Source organism: Ovis canadensis, chromosome 8, assembly GCF_042477335.2.
Source record: "Ovis canadensis isolate MfBH-ARS-UI-01 breed Bighorn chromosome 8, ARS-UI_OviCan_v2, whole genome shotgun sequence".
Classification (NCBI taxonomy): Eukaryota; Metazoa; Chordata; class Mammalia; order Artiodactyla; family Bovidae; genus Ovis; species Ovis canadensis.
Window position 1 is genome coordinate 31,681,560 of NC_091252.1, and position 25,706 is coordinate 31,707,265.

The following is a 25,706-nucleotide window of genomic DNA, read 5'->3' on the forward strand; positions in this document are numbered from 1 at the left end:
CATACATACTATTAAGCTGATTGCTTTCTAATCAGAAAAAAATTAATAGTGTATCTCCAGCTAGAAATACCAAGTTTATTGAAAACACTGAAAAGTTTAGATGGAATGAGAAATATATATTTAAGTCATCCTAAAGAGCTTACCTTATAAAGAATTGAGTCACAAACACAGAAAATGTCAATTATAACTGGGTTTTCAAGCAGGGGAAGAAGATGATCAGGCATTCCTTGCCAAAAGTGTAATAAGAAATGCTGAATCTAGTTGAGAGCAAAGAGTACGTACATTAACATTTTTCCTTAACATGAACTTGTATGAAAAACAAGAAAAGAATGTTTATATAATACAGTCAGCAAAGTGTTCTTTGTTACTCTTACCTCCTCAAAGTTTCCATTTATTGCATTGTCCAAGATGCACTGGCAGTGAGTTTTGTACATCATTATTAGGGTATCAACCTATATCAAGGAAGAAAAATCTTAACAAAAGCACCCTTTCAATGCTGCCTTCATTTTGTTCACGCATACATTTGTTCATATATTCAAGCAGATCGTTAAAATTCCTGTTATGTACCAAGCACTGTGCTCAATGCTGAGGAAACAAAGGTGAAGGCGTAATTCTTATTTTAAGGAGCACACTGCCTTGTGAAGGGAGAAAGGTGAGCAAATGGATAGTTGCAGGACAGTGTGATAAGAAAAACAAAAAAAGTGATTGTTTAGGGAACTATCAGTCAAAGCGACATTGTAGTTTTCTGCTTAATAAGAAGATCTCCTTTGATTGGAGAAATAAATGTAAAATGCTAACATACATGAACTCTTCACACAGTGTTATTAGCAGGTGCTTGGGCAGCGCGGAGCAGTGGTTTCCAGCTTCGGTTGTGGAGTCAGCTAACACTGAATGTTGGCTCCACTGCACTGCTTTGCACAGGTTGCTTTGTCTCTGACCCCAAGCTTTATATCTTCAAGTAGTAATGACATATTACTTATAAGGTGTTGAAGAAGATAAAACAAGACATGATGCACATGGAACAATTTTCCTCATGGAAAGTATAAGATCTTACTGTATTACCTCAAATTACTAATAATATTAAATGACACGTTGGCCAAAAAAGATTTCAACATTAAATGTCTGTTGCAAAAATTCTCTGTTTCCATGTATACACTAATACTTGTATCTGCAGATAGAAAATCTTAAACATCTTACAATTTGCAGAGGGTTAGAACTTGTTAATCTTTTGGCAAACTAGGGACACCCATGTTCAAAACATTTTTATTTTATAAGCTAGAAATATTGCTATCTGTTACAGGTTGTGTGTTCTATGTGAACAGAGGAACAGGCTTAGATGTTAGAGGTGTGAACTCTGCCTGCAGGATACCTGGATTTGAATGGTAGCTCTCATCTGCCACTTAGTAGCTATGTGATGTTGGGCAAAGTACTTAACATTTATGTGTTTTAATTTCCTCATCTATAAAATGGAGAACATAAAAACAGTAAATATCTAATTGGGTTGTTATGAGGACTAAATAAATTAACACATGAAAGTGGCTGGAATAATCCATAATACAATTCTATGGTTAACTATTTTTATCTTTATAGTATCTAGGGCGGTGATGGTGACAGGGGTGTCCTACTCCAATTCTTTGCTCTTCAACCTTTATCCCTGCAGCCCAGCGACATCAGACATCTTTGTGGTTTAGTGTAAAGCTGTATAATGATGGCATGAAAATTACCAATCTACCTCTAAGGAGGTATGCTGACTACACACCTCTGCCAGGATATGTCACCACTGATGCAAATGAAATATGCTCTTTACCTTAAGCAACAATTTTCAGATGGGCCGCAAGACATAGTTTTAAATGAGGATAAGAACAGCATGAATGATAGAAAGGAATTAATAACTGTTGTCAAAAATTAACCCTTTGACCCCTGAAAGCCACTAAAGAAAAGTGAACTTCTTCACAAGTGTTTCCATTTATTTGTGTCAATTTTTTTTTCTTCCATACAGAAAGCATCACAAATTTTAAATCTTATCATTGGTACTTTGCTTATTTAATAGTTATACAGTCTTAGGGTAAGAACTTTTCACTGTAGCATACTTTGTAGTCTTTATAAACATAATTTTGCTCAATTTTCTGAGAACATACATCACATTATAGAGGGTAGAATTAGAGGCAAGTCTTTGCTCTAGTAAAGTCAGTGAGCAAAAGAGGAGGTAGTGTCTGTCTTGAGTGTGCTCTGATGGGGGCAAAAAGCAGGTCCCTCAGCTTCAGCCAACACCGCTCACTGGGGTCAGCTTCTCACTAGGCAGTCTCCATCGTATCTGCCTCAAGAAAGTAGGTGCTTAAAAGTGTTCAGCTTCAGCCACACCCCTCTTTCTGTGAACTGACACGTTACCTGGGGAACTTGGCTACTGTCTAGGAAGGTAAAAGGCAGGGCCCAGCTGTCCTCAAAGGACAAAGGGAAGTATGGGGCTCATGATGGGGGCCACTGGGAATTAATTTAGAAACCAGAGCTTATTTAAGCATCTTGAATACTGAGTGAGAAATGATCTACAGACCAGTTTTTCAAGTTGACAGATAAGGAATTCCTTGGAGGTTAGAGAAGGCTGAAATAAACTACTGGAACATGTTTCTCACTTCTTTTTTTCTTAGTTACTCTCTCCATCTACCCTCCTCACCTGGTATATTTACACAGTAAACATCTTCTTGATATGTTTGCATGTGAGCCATCCTCTCCACAAAGGTGACCCAACAATACCCTCCCCCAAAGAACTGTGTTCCCCAAGGTCCCGCCGATTTCCACAAGTTCCCCCACAAATTGTCACATGTTAACATTTACTGGAAGTGTCTCCAATCTGAAGTGATAATATCATATTATTTCCATAAGGTTAAAAGATGATGTGATGACATTGAGAAATGTGATGGGAGAGGAGCATAGTAGGAAGTAGACATTATTTAGGAGGCTTGCCTGGATCTGCGAACTACCTTCAATATTTTGCCTGTTCCTAACTGGGAAAATAAGTCTGTCATTATTATGAATTAGAATGAAGTTACTGTGCATCTCTACTTATCTATGAATAGACCTTTTTAACAGCATGTCATTTTAATTTCCAGTTTCTACAAATGCCCATTACTAAATACAGCTGGACACTGTTAATCATATTCATCTGTCTTTGCACCTTAAAATTATGAACTGACTTAAATATACTCTGAAAGATATTTTCTCAAATGCTAATAGACAATGAACTTTAGTTGAAAAGAAGGCAGAAATCTTTATGCTCTGATACAATAATGGATCCTGCTATTAGTCAGCCAGCAGATACCCAGCAAATGTCTCTAGAAGTTTAGAAATAGGGGAGCATTTAGCTTTCAATTTTATTACATAAGCAATGCAGTTTATTTTATAAACTGGATTTCAGGAAACTGTTTCTTCTTTAACTTTCAAAAAAATTTGCAACAGAGCACAAAATTTTATAATTGAGAAGAATCTTTGGAATCTTCGAGTAAGGTATCTCCGCCTCAGTGATAGGAACAAATTCTGTCCTAGAGAAGTGGTTGATGACTAATTACTGAAATGAAATGGTGCTAGTAGAAAATAACACTTAAAATGAAAGAAATTGCATATGATAGGCATATTCTAGGATTTTCTTCCTTGATACTGAGTTTTAAACAAAAAATAAACTTTAGTCTTTTGAGGTTTATTATACCACCTTCTGATAATATACTATCAGGGAGATGGTAAATAATTAATTGGAAAGTCCTGAATCGATGTTAGTAAACATTTGTCCCTCCTATAAATCAGTCAATTATGTTTGATTATGCAGATTTCTGTTTCCCACGAGTGCCATGAGATTCCCAGCAAATTGAGATATGGAACCAACATATCAGAAAATCAATAGAGAAGTATCTTTAATTAATACCTTGTCCTTAGAAAGGCATCCTTGGTACACAAGGTGTTGAGCGCTGGGGAATTCTGGAAGAAGTGTTCCAGTTTTTGAGCTAAGTGAATATTTACGAGTGAAGCCACCCTATAATTTTAAAAATGAAAAGAAATAAATCATTATCAGCTATTTGATAATGACAGACAATTCTACAATATACAATTCTAACAATATAGAAACCTACAAAATTTCATTCTTCTTTCTCTTTCAACTCATAACAAGTCAGGAGGTTTGGGTAAACTGTTTATTAGATCAAATACATGAATAAGCTAGATATTTCAGCAGAATTACTGTTGCCAAATCATACATAGTTTCATAGTCGGGGCATTTTTCTTTTACTTTGGATTTTAGTTTTAAACACTTTTTCAGTTTTCACAACTTTTAGAAATTTTAGTTCACAAGTTTACATTAGTTAATGATATGTTTTAAAGAGCTACTTTTAGGCTACTGAAATTAATTTAATATGAAAGGGTCAGAAATTGCCAGATTCACTTATGAATTACCAAATCATTTATGGATTATGAGATGGTAAGAAGTTTTAATTATTATGCCTCAGAGATAATTAGTGGTAAAATTGTGATTGAAGCCTAACTCTTCAGATTCCCAAACTAGTACTCAGGATTTTCCCATCTCAACCTCCCTCCTTCTGCCAAATTCAGGTACTTGTTTTATTTTGAATATTTTGGAAAACACCCTTCAAAGGCTGGAGAAGCAAATAGCAACCTACTCCAGTATTCCTGCCTGGAAAATCCCATGAACAGAGGAGCCTGATGGCCACAGTCCAAAGGGTTGCAAAGAGTCAGTCACGACTAAGCCACGAAGCATCCTCTGGTAGTTTTCCGAAAGTCAGAAAAAGTGACAACTAAGCAACATATAATACTGTAATTCTAATGTACGCACAAGAAACCCACACATAGAGAGTAAGAATACGTAAGTCATGACGGAACCAGAGCCTTAGCAAGGCCTTCCCAGATGGCTCGGTGTTAAAGAATCTGCCTTTAGCACTGTTAGGAGATGTAGGAGACGCAGGTTGGATCCCTGGGTCGGGAAGATGCCCTGGTGGAGGAAATGGCAACCCACTTCAATATTCTTGCCTAGGAAATCCCATGGACAGAAGAGCCTAGCGGGCTACAGTCCTCAGGGTTGCAAAGGGTCAGATGACGCACACACTCATAGGTCGCAACTGATTGTTGGTTTCGTTTGTGGAGAACGCCTACAGATATTAACATTGATGAATTATAAAACCTAATGTTGAATGAAGCCAGAAAGTCATAGAAAAAGTGAATCCATTTTTATGTAGGGCCAATAATAAATAATGCATTGGTGATAACAAATTGGACAATGATAAACAGTATATAATATTTACTATTTTAATCATTTCAAAAGATGGTACTAAGTACAATCATCACTACATTGTTTAATATTGATGGTATACATTCATAAGTGATAAACTTTAATGAATGACAAAGGAGTAATTAGCACCAAATTCTGTGAGCAGTAATGTTTGGTAGGGACCGGAAGTGATTGTGGTGAGGGCACAAAGAGGACTTTTCTCTTTTAAACAGTGAGGTAGGTCATGAGTTTTTATCTTAGGCTTATTTTAAAAACCCCGTGTGTGTGCCTGTGTTACAATAATACATTTCCCAATAAAAATGTTAGAGTGCTATGGAAACACATATTAGAGTATATGTCTTTTAACTATTATTTAAAATTCTCATGTTGATAAATAATAGTTTTGTGATAGAAGCTGGCAACACATATGGAACATCAACAGGGGAAAGAGTGACTAAAGAAAAAAAGTCAAAAATTAAATTTGCCTGGATATGTTAACAAATGTGTACAAAGCTGGTATAAATCAAATGATAATATTCTGTCTAGAACCTATAACACAAAAAGAAAGGAGAGATTGATAAACTGGGAAAAATTAGATGTTCATTTTCATTCCACTAGGAGGTTATTTTAATTGCAGTAAACGAGGTGCCAAATCTTAGACCAGCTATGGAGGTCTGTTTCTTTTTCTTTTTTTTCTCTCAACTGATGACTTCACTACTCTTGAACGATTAGGAATCTTATTTCCAAAAGAAAACAAGAAGGAACCTACAGAAAAGAAACAATATGATTAGAAGTAAGAGGGTCTGATTTATGAGGAAAGATTAAAGGATTTAAGCTGCACAGTTTGGTTAAGTGATGACTAAAAGAGAACATGATAACAGTCTACAAATATTTGAAAAGCATATACCAAGGAGGGAGGATTTGCTATTTATCTTGGTACAAAGTTGTTAAACTGGTCATGAACGGTTGATATTAAGGAGAAGGCTATCAGGGAAACTTCCTGGTTAAAATAGTATATGAAATCAAGGGACTATTCCTTAGAAAATAATGGCAACTTCATTACCAGAACCACTGAAAACAAAATTGGACCCACGCTCGAAGACTCATAGGAAAAGTTTTCTTTGACCAGGACAAAGTGTTAAAGCTAGGTTTCATTTGCTTGTTTATTCCTAGCAATTAGAGGGTTCTGAGACTTTCTCTAAGGTATTTTTGAAATGTGAATCACTATATTTATGAATAAAACATTTTAAACAATAAAAATTCATGCTGCTGGTTGATAATCGCTCTTAATTTCCTCTCCATGTTTTGTTTTGCTTTTGTTGCCATTGATTTTGTTTGCTTTTATATTATGAGCCATTTAAAACTTAAAAGAAGGTATATATAAAAAGTAATAAATACTCATACTTACTGTCTTGAGACATCAGACATTTGAAATACTAATGTGGCCTCTGTCTCCCTCTCTAATTTCATTCCCATCCCCCTCATAAGGAATAATTAATGTTCTGGATTTGGTTTATATCATTACTATACAAACCTTTGGAAATTTACCTCATATGTAAATGCTTTTAAATAACATATACTATTGCTTTAAAACTGGTACCATATAGTATGTATTTTTCTACATTCAATGAGATTTTTGCACACAACTTTAAGTGTTTGAGATGAACCTAATTTGATTCTTAAGGCTATAGTTCACTCATTTCCAAAGCAGTGTAGAATTTTCCTAAATATATAATATTTTATTTTCCTACTATATCATAATGGAATTGTATTTTTTGATATTCTGAAATTATAAACAATACTGCAATGAACATCCACATACATGCCTTCTTGTACATGGTGTGAAGGTTTCTCTAGGAAGGCAGTCATAATGTGTGTGAATTTCTGTTTTATTAGGTATTGCCCCTTCTACCATTTAGAAAAGCTTCTTAGCTCCCATTCTTAACAAGGCTATATTTTAATAGTTTTAATTGCTGCTAGTTCAGTAATAGTAAAATGATTACTCATTAAGATTTTAATGTTAATTTTCTTGATTTAAAAATAGATATATTTATTGGCAGGGTGGTATTCAAAATATTTATTGACTACGCATTATAGAGGGCTTCCCCAGTGGCTCAGTGGTAAAGAGTCTGCTTGCAGTGCAGGAGCTGTAGGAAACACAGGTTCAATCCTTGGGTCAGGAAGATCCCCTGAGGAAGGGCAAGGCAACCCACTCCAGTATTCTTGCCTGGAGAATCCCAGGAACAGAGGAGCCTGGCGGGCTTCAGTCCATGGGGTCACACAGAGTCAGACACGGCTGAAGCAACTTAGCACGCATGCACACACACATTATATAACCTGGTCAATCAGAACAGGCACCGTGAGCACCAACGCCGTGTATGGCATTCTTTTTCATCTTGGTGACTTGCCTGTTCATATACTTTACTGTATTTCTATTGGGTGGTCTTTTTATTGGGCTCCTCTTGTGGCTCAGACAATTTTTATTATTGAGTTGAACACACTCTAAAATAGTGCCATCTGATAGAACTTTCTGGGATGGGGAAAATGTTCTATTATCTGCACTGTTCAAATACAATATTCACTAGCCAGCACTTGAAATGTAAATAATGTGACAAAGAAAGTGAATATTTTATTTTATGTAAGTAATAGTCATTTGTGGCTAGTGGCTGCCATACTGCATAGCACAGTATATGTAGATATTAATCCTCTATCACTTATATATGATATATATCTAAATTTATGTTATACATTTTACATATTTGAAGCCATATAAACATATATTTGTCTTTGCATCCTGTTTTTCTTCCTAACACTCCTCCATGTCATTAAAAGTCTTTAATAAATGATATGATATTCAGTCCTATAAAAGTCTTACAAATTATGTGACCATTTTTTATTATTAGTCATTTAGATTGATATGTTTCATACCATAGTTAATAACAATTTTGTACATAATATTTTGTTTGCATTTTCTACTATTTCTTTAAGTGAGATTCATACAAAGGTGAAATTAGTGGGAGAAAGAGTATGAACACTTAAGATTTGAACATGGATCTTGCAAAGATCTTCCAGAAAATGTGTTCTGTCTTCACCAGCAGGATGTGAAAGAGCTTATCTCACCATACTTTTACCAGCTTAATAATAATTTTTATATTTGATAATTTCATTATTTAAAATATTAATTTAAATTTATTTGGTAGTTCATTTTCATGCATTTATTGGCCTTTTCTTCCTCGTGTGTTTTGTCTATTCATGTCTTTTTAAAAAACTGTTATTGAGGTCCTCCTATTTTTTAAAATAAATTGATAGTATTTCTTCGTGTAGTAGAGATATCCTATTGTCATATTTGCATGTGACAATGGACTAATATCTTCCCATTGTCTTTTGTTGACTTCAGATTTTGTATATGATACTTTGATTTAAATAATTTTTCATTTTCATGTTTTCATTTTTTTCCCTTTGAAATTTCTTAAATTGTTTTCATGCTTAAAAGGTTATTCCCCCTTCAGAAATGAGGTAGATATAGTTCCTTCTAATTATTATTTTTGTATTTAATAACATATATGAACTTCATAAAGATATAAGCTTTAGAATTTTTTTTTCAAAGTAGACCATTTTTCTAACATCATGCCCTGAAGAATTTTATTTATTTATTTGGTACTCTCTCTTTTTCCGTAAAGGAATTACGACAATTCATTGAAAAATACTTCTTCCTTCATTGGGTATAATGTGACCTTTCTCACACACTAAATTATTACATACACTTGGGCCTTTTTTCAGGTATCTAATCTCTACTGTAGATTTGTTCTACCTACATTTGAGTCAGTATAATACTGTCATAATTTTGATATCTGCCAGGCAAGTCTCCTTTGATTCTTCTTCTTTATACTTCTCTCAACTATTACTTCCTGCATATCCTTTGTGCATGCGTGCATGCTCAGTCACTGAGTCGTGTCACACTCATCGTGACCACATGGACTGTAGGCTGCCAGGCTGCTTTGTCCATGGAATTCCCCAGACAAGAACACTACAATGAGTTGCCATTTCGTACTGCCAGGAATCTTCCCATCCAGGCATCGAACGCATGTCCCTGTGTCTCCTGCATTGGCAGGTGGATTCTTTACCACTGAGCAACCTGGGAAACCCCATATATCCTTTTAGATCAAGTTAATTTCCCAAAATAACTGCTCATTCAAATTTTTTAATATCAATTTATTTATTTTAATTGGAGGCTAATTACTTTACAATACTGTATTGGTTTTGCCATACATCAACATGAATCCACCACGGGTGTACACGTGTTCCCCATCCTGAAGCCCCCTCCCACCTCCCTCTCAAATTTTTAAATAGAGTATTAAATGTCTAAATTTAAGGAAGAATTGACACAGGGTAGCCATTCCCTTTTTCAGAGGATCTTCCCAACCCAGGGATTGAACCTGGGTCTCCTGCTTTGCAGGCAGATTCTTTACCATCTGAGCCACCAGGGATGCCTTTTCTTTTGACTACTCCCAAATATTTTGCATTTCTGCTGTTTCCTGAAATTTACATTTTACAATGTTCTACCTTTCCTGTCTTCCCCAGAGACTGTTCCCACCTCTCTCAACAGGGAATCTGTGAGAAAAGTTCTGTAAGAAAACAATTTGAATGACCATTTTCTCAGTTCTCCCAAGGAAAGCACTTGGCTAGTATAATTTCAGTTGCATAAAAGAGCTCATTCCCTACATACAATGGATGTCTTGGGGCATTAAGACTACATTCTCTCTGGAAATCCTGACTGAGAAGAGCTGAGACTTCAAAGTTCTTCAGACTTCTACTACCCTCTACCAAGATTTCACTCACAGAAAATGACCTGACTGCTGATACCTCAGAGAGGAAACCAAAACCACCAATCTCCCTCAATTTCCTGCCACAAAATCCACAAACCCACTTCATCTGAACTAACCCATTCCTCTTTCCAGTTTTAATGAAATAAATGTCCTTCTCTCTAGGGCCACTTCCTCCACTCCAAAGCCCTTCCTTGCCCATCTCTTCAGTGACCCTGTACTCTCAACTCTCTTTCACATCTTCAGTCTCTACTCTTTACTATGTTTTATCAACGTTAGAACCACAGTTCAATCTTCCTCTCATCCAGTCATGTATATCCAACTGCTCACTTCAAGTATACACTGGATATTTTATAAACACATCAAATATTTGTTGTTGTTCAGCCACTAAGTCATGTCCAGCTCTTTGTAACCCCACAGACTGCAGCAAATCAGACTTCCCTGTTCTTCACTATCACTCAGAGTTGGCTCAAACTCATGTTTGTTGAGTTGCTGGTGCTATACAACCATCTCATCCTCTGTCATCCTCTCCTCCTCTCACCCTCAGTCTTTCTCAGGATCAGGGTCTTTTCCTTGGTGGCTTCCTGGTGGCTCAGACAGTAAAGAATCTGCTTGCAATGCAGGAGATTTGGGTTCATTCCCTAGGTTGGGAAAATCCCCTGGAGAAGGGAATGGCTACCCACTTCAATATTCTTGCCTGGAGAATTCTATGGACAGAGGAGCCTGGCGGGCTGCAGTCCATGGGGTCACAAAGAGTCGGACACAACATCATATATAGCAAGTTCGAAACTGAGCCCTTCGTCTTTCTATTCTTTCTACCTGCTTGTCTTCCAGTACTTCCAGGCTAAAATCAGTCATTTCTCTCCATCCTTTGGGCTTTTATCCTTATTTGGATATTTTCTTATCCAGACTAACCATGTATCTATAGCATGATGCTCCTTTTGTTTGCCTTCCTGTTTGCTGGTTTTTAATATTTGGCAACATCAGAGTCATTTTTGGTTTTTACAGTGAGGTGGAGGGAGAGCTATTGGATCTGATGGATAGAAACCAGAGACTCTGTGATGTTGAAATATCCTACAAATGCACAGGACATCTCCCACTACACAGAATTATCTGGCCTAAAATGTCAGTGGTACTAAGGCTGAGAAATCCTAATCCATGTTCCATCTGTCTGGACCACTCCTCTCCTCCTCCTCCTCCAAATCCTACTTATCTCAGTTCTATCTTTAAATGTTACTTCCTGTGGGAAATGTCCTGAATCACTTATACCAGGTTAACTCTCAAGACACTCTTTATAATTAGTTATGATTACTTGCTCAAGGTACGTTTTTCTGCTACACTATATAGGATTAAACTTATCCATTCACAATTTTGTTCCCACATACCTATAAAACCACATATCTATCAATTAACATTTCAACCATGGGTTTAAAAAATAGAATTTCATTTTGAATTTGTAAGAAAACAAATACATCACAGTTTCCTTAGCTGTAAATTGGTAATATTATTACCTATTTTCCCTATCTCACCATTCTTAATGCTTAAATGACCTGAAGGATATAAAGATTTGCACTGAAAGTTTCACATCCTGAGCAAACTGATGGCTGGTCACTCCAAATACAAAACAATTTTTTAAAATTTCAACTTTGTTAAACAAGCATCTTATCATAATTTTTAAAAAGTATTTAGACTCATTGGGAAAGACCCTGATGCTGGGAAAGATTGAGGGCAAGAGGAGAAGGGGGCAACAGAGGATGAGATGGTTGGATGACATCACTGACTCAATAAACATGAGTTTGAGCAAGCTCCAGGAGATAGTGAGGGACAGGGAAGCCTGGCATGCTGGCAGTCCATGGGGTCACAAAAAGTCAGACATGACTTAGTGACTGAACAACAAAAAGAATATTTTCAAGCTTTTCGATGGCCCTTAACTGTGTTCATTTATATAATAATCACAATAATTATACTCTATTATTGCTTCAGGTTAGAAAAATGGGCTGGATAGCCTAATCGAAAAATTATTTTTACTTTATTAACAAAATCTATACCCGAGTTTTTATTGTGCTCTTCTAAGGGGGAAGAAGTAGACATGAGAAAAAATTTTCTTTTACTCGATAAAGCAAGGCTTGCCACCTGCATGCTGTACCAGCTAATGGACTGATGGTACCACCAGCTCTTCAAAACAGTAGAAAGAACACCTGAGAGAAATGATTTAAACTCCCTATTGACATAAACTTCAGTCAACTGAAGTGTATTTCTAAGTCAATATTTTTGTACTTTCACAACTGTTTATCTAATAAAGAGCTATTATTTCATTGATAAAAAAAGCAATCTGGAGGATTTTATTATGTAATTAGCCATTAACTGTATTAAAAGCACTTGTGGGAAGAAATTGGTCATTTCAGAAGATTGGGGGGTTTTTATATTATTTCTTAATATGCTTGCATCATTTCACCAAACTAATGGAGTTACAATTTCCCTCAGGTCCAGATGGACCACACAACACATTGCCATGGGCCCGGGTTCTGTGGCACCTCCTTTAATGATTAGTTAACTTGAGGATAATGAAGACCTGATCATGTGCCTAATTAGCCATGCAGTCTCTAATGGTAGTTTAAGTCATTTAGATAAAGTCAGTTTGTTGACCTGTCCTTTGGTTGGGAGTGAGAAGGGGGAGGGGAGTCTACAGAGAAAGTGTGTGTTGGGTGAGAAAGTGTGTGCTGTGTGTGTGCTGGGCCCTTTCTCCTGGGCTCCCACCTCTGCCACACCCTGCCATCACTCCCAGTGCAGAACAGAGCAGCAGCATCACACACACACATGGCAAAACATCACAGCATAACATTTGGGTTCTTAACTACTACTAAAGGTTTTGTCTAAATAGGTATATATACTCCAAATACCAGTTTTTTCCATATCCTCAGCTTTAGGCTTTTTAAAATTTAAATAAAAATTTCTTGGATCAACGGTGGTCTTTAAAAGAATACTCTTTCTAGTATCTAATATTAGATGAGAATAATTGAAAAATTCCCCCTGTTAGGTTAATTGGAGGTTCAGTAGGTCCATGTAAAGAATCGTTAGTTGCCCCAAATCTAATTTAACTCTGTCTGAAGTGCTCAGCCATTCAAGGGACTCTTCATAAATAACATTTATTTCTATATTTGCCAATAAGGATGAATAACCCTGTTGTTAAGATTGTAATACATGTTATAGCAATATACAATGTAAATGAAAATAATTCTTACCTCATTCTTCAGCTTGCTTCCAGAAAACCTTAAAAATAAGAATATTTTTCAGTAACTAAAAATACACATACAGTTAGAGCTATCAAGGAAATGCAGAGGACCTACAAAAGTAGTAACTTTATACCACGACTAGTGAAATAAATCTAGAGAAATGTGTTTGATTTTCAAAGGGACCCAAGCCTCTAAGGGAAAGTAGAATAAAGGATGTTGAGCAGTCAGGTAAGAGTTGAGACAATGAAGGCACACAATATGAAGCATTTGTGTGTTCTAACCTGTATTTTCACTTCACAACAAGCAGTGGTTAATAAGCTGCCATTAAGTTCTCTATAGTATCTGAGTTCATCTTAGTATGACTCAGGTGACTGAACTTATTTGTTTTTCCATAAGATACCTTACTTTAAAAAATAAATCATTCTTTTGAGAGTTAGAGCAGTTATTGGTAAATCAAACCATAAAGAAATTTCAGATGCAGATTTAATCATTTGGAGTTCTAATTTTAAAAAAATAATAATTGCATATTATCACTGGTTTCATTGGATGCCACCTTACTTGTCAATAATATCCTCCTGAGAGTTGATGGCAGATTAGAGCAACATGTTCTTTATATTCATTTGTATTTTTTCCTTCACAGAGACTCAGTAGCTGGGGTCAGAAGCCTTATCATACTAAAGTAAGCTGATATATCAGAGCATATGTGACTAGAGATGAATAAGCTTTTCATTCTCATAAGATACTGGCCAAAGCATCTTTAAAGCAGGTTATCACATAGAAAAAAATACATTTTCTGCCTTTATTTTATTGAATCTAGCTTGAAAATCAATTTAGCCTTAGAAGCAAATATTAATTTAAAAGCAATTCTGCTTCCCTGGTTTCTTTTTTACATCTCTCTGGGACACCTGGCTCACCATTAATTTCTCATTAATGACTGCAAATTATATAAATTGCCCAGTCATTGTAAGTGTCCATACAAAGTTAAAATTAAGGTCTGATGCTGAAAGGAAAACATTTCAATAAGCAAAATTAGCAAGTCATTTTATTTGATATATATTATTTAAAGACATTCAGAGAACTTGTCTTGAAGATAGCAGGACTCTACCTTGTCAGGCCTTTTCCAGAATAAACGGAATGGTAATATGCACTACTCTCTTTGATGCCAATCCCATAATAATGATACCTGGAACAAGAACCAGCTCTGTGTTAATATAGTTTCTTGAAGTGGAAAACTAAAGTAGAATTGAAGTGAATCACAGGTGAGAACTGCAGTCCCTTGATCATCATCTTCCTTTCCTGACTTTTTTCAAGTAACATCTTAATGTGTTTAATCCTTCTTTAACAGTAACTAAGCCTACTTATGGTCATATTTCTGGCTCTAAGCTTGAAAAAGAAGGAAAATCACCTACTGCCAATCCCTTTCAAACCTCTAAAAAATTAGGTCTCAAAAGCCAGAAAAAGAAAAAAAAAATGTAATTGTAGGCATTTAACTATAGGCACTTAAATTTGTAAATGTAGACACTGGCTCTAAGTATATCCAGTGTATCTATCAACAAATTGCTTGGTTCAATTTGAATGTGGTCAATTGAAACAGAAAACGGTAGGTCTTCTTCGTAGTACATCTATTGAATGGAGAAGAATGTGACTTTATGTGTGGGGGAGACAATGATGTCATGTATAAGAATATGTACAAAGCATATGACCCTTTAAAAGTTATTTTCCTCAGGAGGAGTGAAAAACCCAATTCACTGTCATTTTCACTTCAAGTTTTTATGCAACAGTGGGGAGAAAACAACTATGTGGTGAATCAGTGGAAATATGAAATGTGGAATGTAACGAACAATTTGCTATCAGTGTCTCTATGGAGTGAGACACGGGCCAATGCAGCATCCCGTGGAATCTCAAGTTGTACCTCATTCTCCTCAACTGCAGAATCCCAACTTACTTCACACTCAAGTACAAATGCTACACAGGGGACACAAACACCAGGTGGACAGTGGGTATTTAGTGAGGCTGGCCAAAGTCTGCTAATTTCTGCCTTCACTTTCCCTCCCTTCTCTGCCTACCATGCAGCACCATTAAATATTTGGTTATCTACCATTTCAATTTGCACTCATCTAAAATCAGGGAAAGAATGAAAGAAAAAGATAAGGGGGCTTCCAGTAGACTTCAGTGTAATCATATTTAAAAGTTCGTTTCTTAGCATCGCCATCTGAGTTTAAAGTGGAGAAGACAATGGAGGATCTATGCTTCAAGGCCCCTTTGCTGACCTCAATAATAAAGAAGGGACTTGGCAGAGCAACTCTGACCCTAAATGTTTTCAAGTCTCAGGACAAGAGTACAAATGGGGGCCCACAGGCCTTATACCTAATTAAGTCGTGTGAACACACTGTGAAACAAAATGTTCCTGTCCTCCTGTCGTGACAGCATACCGCCATAATGATCTGGCAGGTAGGTCTGAGCTTAGAATGCCTGGCCTCCTGAAGTTCCACAAGGAAACATGGTGGTGTGAGAAGAGCCATCCCCACCTCACTCCTCTCCCCAGCCTCTGCTCCTCTGCTCCCTGTGAGGGGCTGCTCGAGACCACTCCAGCCTCCACATCCAAGATCCACCCTCACACACACCTGAACAGCTGCCCCCGAGCCGCCTAGCAGGTCTCTGTCTCTTGAGGATGGATGAGGGAAGAGGCCTGCATAGGCCCAGAGGCAGGCCTGAGGCCGTTTGGAGTTCTTGGGCCCCATGGACTTAAAATGTGGGCTGGAGGGAGCATGTAGTCTCCAGGTGGGCACATCCATACGGGCTGTGACTTCCTTGTCTCCTGAGGAGACCAGCTGAAAGAGGGCAGAAACAGAGCCCTCTGTGAGTGTGAGTCCCAGAGATGGCTTCTCACCCGTCAGGTTTCTGGCAGTATAGTGGTAGAGAAGATGCCTCTAATGACACTGGGCCATTTGAGATGGAAAAGAAAGCGTTTCTAAATATGAAAAAAAATTACACAATTATAATAAGAAATGCTTCAGAAAGAGCTGTTCTATTTGATCAAGGTAGGGAAGATATTTTAGGAATGTAGCAGACTTGGTATAAGTTTTCAAGCCTTCAGTTTTGGCAGAAAACCGAAAGCAGTCTATTAACCTAAAGAGAATAAGCTCCACTTTTACAGTAAAAAAATAACCCTCTGGTAGATAAGGGAAAAGCACTGCTATGGTATATTGAGACAAAGAGAGAAATGAAGGAAATTTTGAGAAAACTCCAAAATTTTGAGTTTATTTGTCTCTAATTAGAAGCTAAAAGAAGAAAACTATTTAAATCATAGATAAAGACATTACCAAAAGCAGCTATAGTAATAGAAAATGATAAGGTAAATACCTAAAAACCATAACAAATGGACATATTTAGATGACATTTGGCCAAGCATATTATGATTAGTTAGTGAACATAAGTCTGAAATAATTATAACTATTTTTCTTTTATTAGGTTTTAGAACTAAGATACCAAAAGAAAATGACTTTGTATTGGGTTAAATAAAGCAAGAAATGCCTGAGAACAAGAGAAACTATTACAGTGAAAATAAACGGCAATTTCATGATCTTTTGCAAAGCTTGCTCTTTGCTCTATAGATGCCACAGTTCAAATAACTTCACTATACACATCTGTGTCTTTATTCCTGTCTTGCATACAGGGTCGTCATTGCCATCTTCCTAAATTCCATATATATGTGTTAGTATACTGTATTGGTGTTTTTCTTTCTGGCTTACTTCACTCTGTATAATTGGCTCCAGTTTCATCCATCTCATCAGAACTGATTCAAATGAATTCTTTTTAACGGCTGAGTAATACTCCATTGTGTATATGTACCACAGCTTTCTTATCCATTCATCTGCTGATGGACATCTAGGTTGTTTCCATGTCCTGGCTATTATAAACAGTGCTGCGATGAACATTGGGGTACATGTGTCTCTTTCAATTCTGGTTTCCTCGGTGTGTATGCCCAGCAGTGGGATTGCTGGGTCATAAGGTAGTTCTATTTGCAATTTTTTAAGGAATCTCCACACTGTTCTCCATAGTGGCTGTACTAGTGTGCATTCCCACCAACAGTGTAGGAGGGTTCCCTTTGGACTCAGAGGGAGAGGGAGAGGGTGGGATGATTTGGGAGAATGGGAATTCTAACATGTATACTATCATGTAAGAACTGAATCGCCAGTCCATGTCTGACGTAGGGTGCAGCATGCTTGGGGCTGGTGCATGGGGATGACCCAGAGAGATGTTGTGGGGAGGGAGGCGGGGGGGGGGGTCATGTTTGGGAACGCATGTAAGAATTAAAGATTTTAAAATTAAAAAAAAAAATAAATTTTAAAAAAAAACAAAAAAAAAACCAAATAACTTCACTAACACAGCATTGTAAATCAATTATACTCCAAATAAAAATGAATTAATACAAACATCATTGTAGCCACTGTCTGAAGCAATACATGGTAAGCATTGCTTTAAAAGCTGATTGATCTTCCAGGTGGTGCTAGGGGTAAAAAGAAAATCCCCCTGTCAATGCAGGAGGCTAAGAGACATGGGTTCAGTCCCTGGGTTGGGAAGATGCCCTGGGGAAGAGCATAGCAACCCACTCTAGTTAGTATTCTTGCTTAGAGAATCCCATGGACGGGGAACCTGGCATGCTACAGTCCATAGGGTCACAAAGAATCAGACATGACGGAAGCAACTTAGTACTCAGCACTCATTCTTTTATATAATTTGATCTTCTTGTTTCGCATCTATAATCCTTTTTTCAACATGTAAGTAATATTACACCATGATGAAATGTTTGCCATGTAAACTGAGAAGGAACTACTTGCCTTCACATGTGGTAGACAACATTTGTAAGACAAATCAAAGGGATAACCATGAGTTCAGCAAATATTGGATGGCACACTGTATCCTGACCACCGTGTGAGCTGTCAACACAATGATTAAAAACCAGACATGGATGATCAACCAGGAACCTATACGTTTCTGAATTTCATCGTGGTTCATGGCTTCCTGAGCCAGGCTGCCTGCCAGTCACAGAGCAGCAACCACACTGAAAAACCCTTAGGCAAACTTTACTTTCATTTAAAAATATCACTTGATGATCACTTTTTGTAAAAATCGCAACATCCTTTAGGACCCCCCAAAATACTGAGTAACGGATTTGTGTTTCTTTTTTTACTTCAGATTTTTAAGGAAAGAATATTTTTATTACACAATTCATTTGTTCCTCATTTTTATAAAACAGCTATTATTTTCGCTTCCTCCCTTCTCATCATTAAGGCAGAATATCTTTATTCTGGGTTTCCCTGGTTGCTCAGACGGTAAAGAATCCACCTGCAATGCGGGAGACCTGGGTCAGGAAGATTTCCTGGAGGAGGGCATGGCAACTCACTCCAGTATTCTTGCCTGGAGAATCCCCATGGACAGAGGAGCCTGGCTCACTACAGCCCATGGGGTCGCAAAGAGTCGGACACAACTGAGCAACTATGCACACACACATCTTTAAAAATAGAAGTATTTAATACCTCCACCTACAATGAGAATCAAGATATTATATCTGAAAAAAAATCTTTTAAGTAATGTATTTTATTCATAGGGCACATATAAATGATACCATCAACCAGATACACATTGACACCTGAAGAAGGTAATTGGTCAGCAATTTTCCACTCTACAAGGGAGAAGCAGCCAGCCCTTTTCTCATTAGCAATGTCTCATAATTGAGACATGTTGATGTACTTGAGCATGTTACATGAGCACAACCTTATAAATATGCTGGCCAACAAGGAACTAGTGAAAGAGTGAACACTCTTTCTTTCAAACATGCATCCAAGGCTCACTGTGTGCTAGGAGCTAAGGATTCAAATAGAGACTGATGAGGGTTTCTGCCCTGGGGGAGTGGGTAGTCTTGTGGGGTGGGGCGAAGCATGCAAAGAAAGAATTGCAAATTAATATGTGTTAAAACTGAAGCAGGTGATAGTCAATACTAGTATAAACAGTTACCACTTATTGAGCAACTATTACATGTAAAGAATTTTACCTATATTTCACCTCGAAATTCCACAGCAGCCTGCTAGTAAAGTAATATTTCCATTTCAAAGCAAAGTTCAAAAAGGTTATGTGATTTTTTTGAATAAGTTGTGTGAAAGATTATGAGTTTGAAGACAATATTCAAACCCGAAGCTCCACAGAGCACTCTCTGTGAGACCATGTTCCCTCCATACTCATGATACAAAATTACACTGCATCTTAATTTAATTTATAATTAGAAATTCTTAGATGAAATATAGTTCAAACATGCTTGCACTTAGCAGACACATTCCCTCTCCAACTTCAGCATTAATCATTAAGAATTAATAGCTAACTTAAATCATTAAGAACAATACCGTTGGTCTGAATGTTTCATATTTGAAATTCTATATGTAAACAAACATACCCTCTAGAATATAAGCTCCCTATAAAGGGAAATCAATAAATACTTATTGAATAAATAAATTTATCACATGAAAAAAGTTAAAAATAACAGTATGTCATAAAGAAAATGTTAAAAACAAGAATTTGTTAATAAAGGGCATGCATATAGTATCATACACTTAAACATAGCACAATTTAAAATTTGATAGAGATTTTAAAATCTCTTGTCTAATGTGATGTGAGGAAATTGACTATTTCCTTTAACTCTACCACAAGTACTGAATGATTTAGGGAGACCTGAGTTCAATCCCTGGGTCGGGAAGATCTCCTGGAGAAGGAAATGGCAACCCACTCTAGTATTCTTGCCTGGAAGATCCCATGGATGGAGGAGCCTGGTAGGCTACAGTCCATGGGGTCGCAAAGAGTCAGACACAACTGAGCGACTTCACTTTCACTCTTGTGAATAATAATAATAATAATAATAAAGTATTACATTTATTGAATATATAGTTTACATATAAAGTAAAGTAAAATAAATATTACTTTACTTGCAGGCTGCTGTGGAAATTCAAGGTGAAGTATATGTTAAGTTCTTTACATGTAATAGTTGCTTAATATGTGGTAACTATTTATACTGAAAAATAATAAAGAGAATTTATCTCTTTCTGAGTTCCTTGCTTTCCATAAACAATGTGTGCTTTCCTCCCTTCATGCTTTTATCTTGCTGAGCCTCTTCTCTGGGAATGCCCTTCTTCCTACATGTCCTCAGTTGTTATACATGATTCAACGAAGTTTTGCATGGTATCTTAGGTAAAATTAATTTCTCTGTCCTTCAAACTCTTGGTCAGTTATCCCATGTAGCTTTGTATCTCATACTATTGGTATATGTACACACAGCTTATCTCTCCTACTAACCAATAAGATTTAGAGGAAGGGAATTGTATCTTTCCCTTCATTGTATTCCCCCTTAGAAAAATCCTCATTTATTGGACCAGTCAATGTGTTCTGCTAGAAATCTAGAAACTGATAAAACACACATTTTCTTAAAGCCAATAGTTTTCAATAACTGCTTTCTGAGACTGTGCCTTTTCAGGTTACTGGTAAAATATTGGAGTTGAACAAAAGTTGTATACCTGAACAATGTATATAAAGGACATGGCAGTCAGTATATTTAGGTGAAAAGACTAGAAATTGCTAGAAATATAAATCTCAATATTTTGCAATGACCATTGTAATGCTTTAGCACACTTCATATCCAGTTTCTTCCAGTGCCAGTAAAATAATCTTTCCCCTTTAATCTTCCTTTTAGTCTGACTAGGAACATGTTATCATTTGAGTGATGATTTAGTGTCTTTGAGAGAGATAATTGAGCAGCTCTCTGTCTTCCTAATAGCTGAAGATAAAACTCATAAAACAGGGGAGAGTAATTTCAAACAAAGTATATGTGAATTTTTTTCATCTCACTTGCAACATTTTATACCAGTATTTGTTGTTAAAATATTACCCTAAAATAAATCTTGCTAGGAAATATTTGCCAGAAATATTCTCGCATAATAAGAATATATACAGGTAAATGTTGAATTAAAAAGTGAGGTTTGCCTCACTATGGGATAAGTAGTTTTTTAAATTTATATACCAATAGACAATGCCTATGCTGTAGGTTACTCTATTTCCAAATATTTCACAGTTCTTTCTCCCTATATGATTTTTATCCATTTTTATCCTGAAAGATATATGATAACTGCTTAAGAATCCTGGATATGATTACCGAAGTTAGCTAATAAAACATTTGCATAATACTAGTAGCCCTTGTGATTAACGAAATTGTGTTCATTCATTAGCATCAACTGTCCTTTGCCTTGTAACAGGTGACAGACATCATTTACATTTTAGGAATGAAGAAAAATTATTCATTAATTTTTATGTCCACATTTTCAAGTGAGTGTGTTATATTTTAATAGGACAAATGAAATTATTGCTCCTCTTTTTAGTACTAAAATATTTACTTTGTGTCCAATACTTTCCTTCATTTGATGATCAGTTTATACCTACACCTTCTTTTCCATTTTGTCATTATATAGAATTCCTGAAACATATGTTCCCACTGAGCTAGTAGCCCTGATGTTAGTTTACATTAGACAAATGATAACTGATAAGGAAATGATGGGATTAAGCTGTTCAGGGCCTTGCAATAACTTACTATGATAAGAGCAGCTGCCATATCAGTTTTATTAACCCACTAAATCACTACTAATAAATAAGATAATAGCTTTTATCTGTCATGTCTGAAAACCGAGATTTGACTGATCAAAGTCTACAAGAAATTAAAATGTAACTTCAAATCAAACAGTTTACTGTGTGCATGAAGTCTCATGAAATCTGCTCAGTGGGCTCCCCTGTCTTTTCCCTTATTCTGCTGAGCGGTTTTGAGCAATGGTGGGACACAGACTCTTTTGCTAATCATTGTATCTCTAGGGCTTAATCAGCACCAGGACACAACAGTAAAATGTTTACTGAATACATGAATATTAATAGTGAAAGTTTTTTGACAGTATGTACTCTACTTTACTATTGTCTAAAACTCTTTAGCACCATGCTTTGTACATCAATAAAAATCCATAAGATATTACATTCAAAATAATACTTTCATGATATAAAATAAGCAGAAATTACTTTTCATTAAACATTCTTTGTACCTATAGAATTTTGATCCATTTCTATTTATTCAAAATCTAAATTTAAAATTTTGCACAGGAAAGAAAATCAAGGTGTATTATTGACATTGGTGGTGAATCAAGGAGAAGAGAGGAAAAAACCTCAAAAGCAAAGTCACTTTTTATACTGGTATTGAGAACATGCAAAACTGCCATTGGGATTATTGGTTTCCTTGGCAGGAAGGGGATGGTGAGAGTGAATGGAAGGATGGAAGACTGTGTTTACTATTTACTTATAAATAAATTAATACTAAATTTATTCATATGTTAGAAATAATTTAATAGATATTTAGTGATGGTACATTCTGGGCACTATTATACAAATGACAAGAAAAAGTTTTCCAAAATTACTAGTAAAATTGGGAGAAATTATAACATGCTTACTTCTTCATTTATATTTGTTTCCTCAATTTTTCACATTTCCAAACACATAAAAATATTTTTCATAAAGGGCAAATTTTTGAAATATTAAATAGCCAGTAGAAACGATGATTGTAAAGATAATATGCCAACATAGAGAAATTTTGGACAAAAATTCAAAGCAGAACGTAAAACAAATTTGCTTTTATAGAAAACAAAAATATCTCTAAATAAATATAAAATAATTTTAAATGCCTTATGCTGATGCTTGAGAAATGTTGTTAGCTCTTTGAAGAAGAGTCTAATATATTAACAAACATTTACAACTGCTATATCAGAAAAAATAAATAAAATGTATACCTCAAAATCTCAAAAGTTCAATTATATAACTCTTTGATATAACATATTGGAGAGAAGAAATTTTATCAGTTGTTAAAGCACAAACTTTAGAGCCAAATAAACCTTGATTTAAATGCCAACATTTCTATTTTATAGAATCTGTATGGCCTTGGGCAAGTCAGTGATCTCTGAACTGCAGTTTCCTCCTTTGTAAAACACAGTAATTCCAATCTTGTATTGTCATCGTAAAGATTAGAGAGTGAGTGTGTGTGTGTGCATGTGTGTGTAGTGCTTGATAAGTAATAACTTTTAATTGCATTGCTGATTTTTGGATGCACTGTGAATAATATATTATTAATTTCATATTACTATTAATAATAATTCTTTACTATTAAGGATAGCGAGGTTGAAAGCATGTTCACGTCTCCATTCATTTCTATACTTTTTCATTTAATTTTCATACCAAATGGCATAGCCAATTTCTTGATGAAAAGCTGAACAACTCACCCAGTTATATATGGGAATATGGGATTAAAGCTCAGATTTGTTCAACTTTAAACCTCATACTCCTAACCACTAGGTGACTCTACCTCTTGATATATTATCTTCTAAGATTTAAAAAAAAGTCTAAGAGTATTTCTTGGAAATGAAAAAAGTCAGGAAAATCATCTCACTAAGAATAATTACATCAAAATATGAACAATGACAAAATACACGAACTCTATAGCTTGCCATATCTTTCAACACACTTAGCTGATAGGAAAAAATGTCCCCATGATATCAAATCCCGAAAGTATAATATGCAATTTATAAAAAGCAAATGGCATATCAGCAAAGTAGGAACAAATTCAAATTTTTAATGCTATGCTCTTGGGCATCAGCTGTTAGATACCAAACAAACTCCCTGAAGTCACTATATATTGTTTTAAAACATAAACCTACACACGGGAGCCTCACTGTCACAATGGACAAGGTTAATGATTCATTCTAATCCTAAAGGCTCCTTCTAGGATTAATCGACTTTCTCTGCAGCCTGCCTGCTTGTCCTCTTGTAGACCCTGTGAAGAGGATTTCTCTGCATGGCTTAGCCTCTTTTTCCACTGTCTATTTACCTCAAACACTATTTAATCTTTTATCTCCTTACACAGTTCAGCAGGAATCAAATTCAGTAGAAATTAGCCAGTTAAACTGATTCAAATTTGAAAAAAAGCTGATTTGGTTCAAAGGAATGAGCCAATTTTGTCTTTTTCAATCTGGCATTTCATTTCTCAGGTCACAATACTATTAACATTAATAGGAATCAGTGAAATAGATATTAATTGATAACCTATTATATTGTTTTTGTTTTGTTGCTAAGTTGTGTCCAACTCTTCTGCTACCCCTTGAACTGTAGCCCATCACACTCCTCTGTCCATGGGATTTCCCAAGAAAGAATACTCAAGTGGGTCACTATTTCCTTCTCTGAGGGGTCTACCCAACCCAGGGATCAAACCCACATCTCCTGCATTGGCCAGCGGATTCTTTGCCACTGATCCACCAAGGAAGTCCTGGGCTTCCCTTGTGGCTCAGCTGGTAAGGAATCTGCCCACAATGCGGAAGATCTGGGTTCAATCCCTAGCTTGAAGATCCCCTGAAGAAGGAGAACACTACTGATTCCAGTATTTTGGCCTGGAGAATTCCATGGACTGTACAGTCCATGGGGTTGCAAAGAGTCGGACACAACTGAGCAACTTTCACTTTCACCAGGGGAGTCCAATCTATTACACAGCAGACCACAGAAAGAATACAAGAATGGGCGAGACAGTCTCTATCTTCAAAACACTATCTTTTGAGAGGAGGAGATAAGTTAATTTCCCACTAGGATAGGTATCAAAAACTGCTATGAGGGTACAAAGAAAAAGCCTACAAAATGTCAAGAGGCAAAGAAAAGATTCAAAAGAGGCAGTTCAGGAGACATTCTTTTAAATGGGTAGGGGTTCAACTCCTTTCTAGGGAAAAGGAGATCTTCCATGGAGGAAGACAGCATGAACAAAACAGTGGCAGTTGAGAGGGAAGCAAAGGGAGCTAAGTGATCAATAAGTTGGTGAGAGCACAGGCTTCATGCTTAAAAGTGAGGAGCAGATAGTAAGGCAAGAAAATGGTTTGGCACCGAATCGTAACGGACCTTTAATGTCAAGGTTAGAAAAGCTTGTCATGAGCAGGTGAAAGTGTCTGAGGATGACAGAGAAAAGATTGAATCTGAACTTCACAAGGTCAAGATGAGAACTGTACTGAACAGAGGAGAAAGACAGGGTCAAGGTCAGGTTTTAGAAGTATGAATGGAGAGAGACACAGGTTCAAGAGAATTCATAATAAAATAGGATCTATTTTTTTGGCAAATGACTAGGGCTGAGCTAGCCAATAGAAAAGCCACAAATCACATGTCTATTACTGAGCCATCTGAAATGTGACTAGTCTGAATTGCTATGTAGTGTAGCTATAAAATACACATGGGATCTCAAACACTGGTAGAAAAGAAAGAATGTAAAATATCTCATCAATA

At 36.2% G+C, this 25,706-nt stretch overlaps 1 protein-coding gene across 1 annotated transcript in view; it reads right to left on the reverse strand.

Moving 5' to 3' along the window:
- Positions 1-25,706, reverse strand: part of RFX6 (regulatory factor X6) — a 51,124-nt gene that overhangs the window by 18,622 nt on the left and 6,796 nt on the right. The window contains exons 5-9 of the mRNA XM_069599175.1: positions 14,428-14,505; positions 13,332-13,359; positions 3,914-4,021; positions 375-452; positions 144-257 (exon numbers count right to left, since the gene is read on the reverse strand). Of these exons, the coding sequence (XP_069455276.1) occupies positions 144-257; positions 375-452; positions 3,914-4,021; positions 13,332-13,359; positions 14,428-14,505 (406 nt within the window). The remainder of the gene's footprint in view (positions 1-143; positions 258-374; positions 453-3,913; positions 4,022-13,331; positions 13,360-14,427; positions 14,506-25,706) is intronic.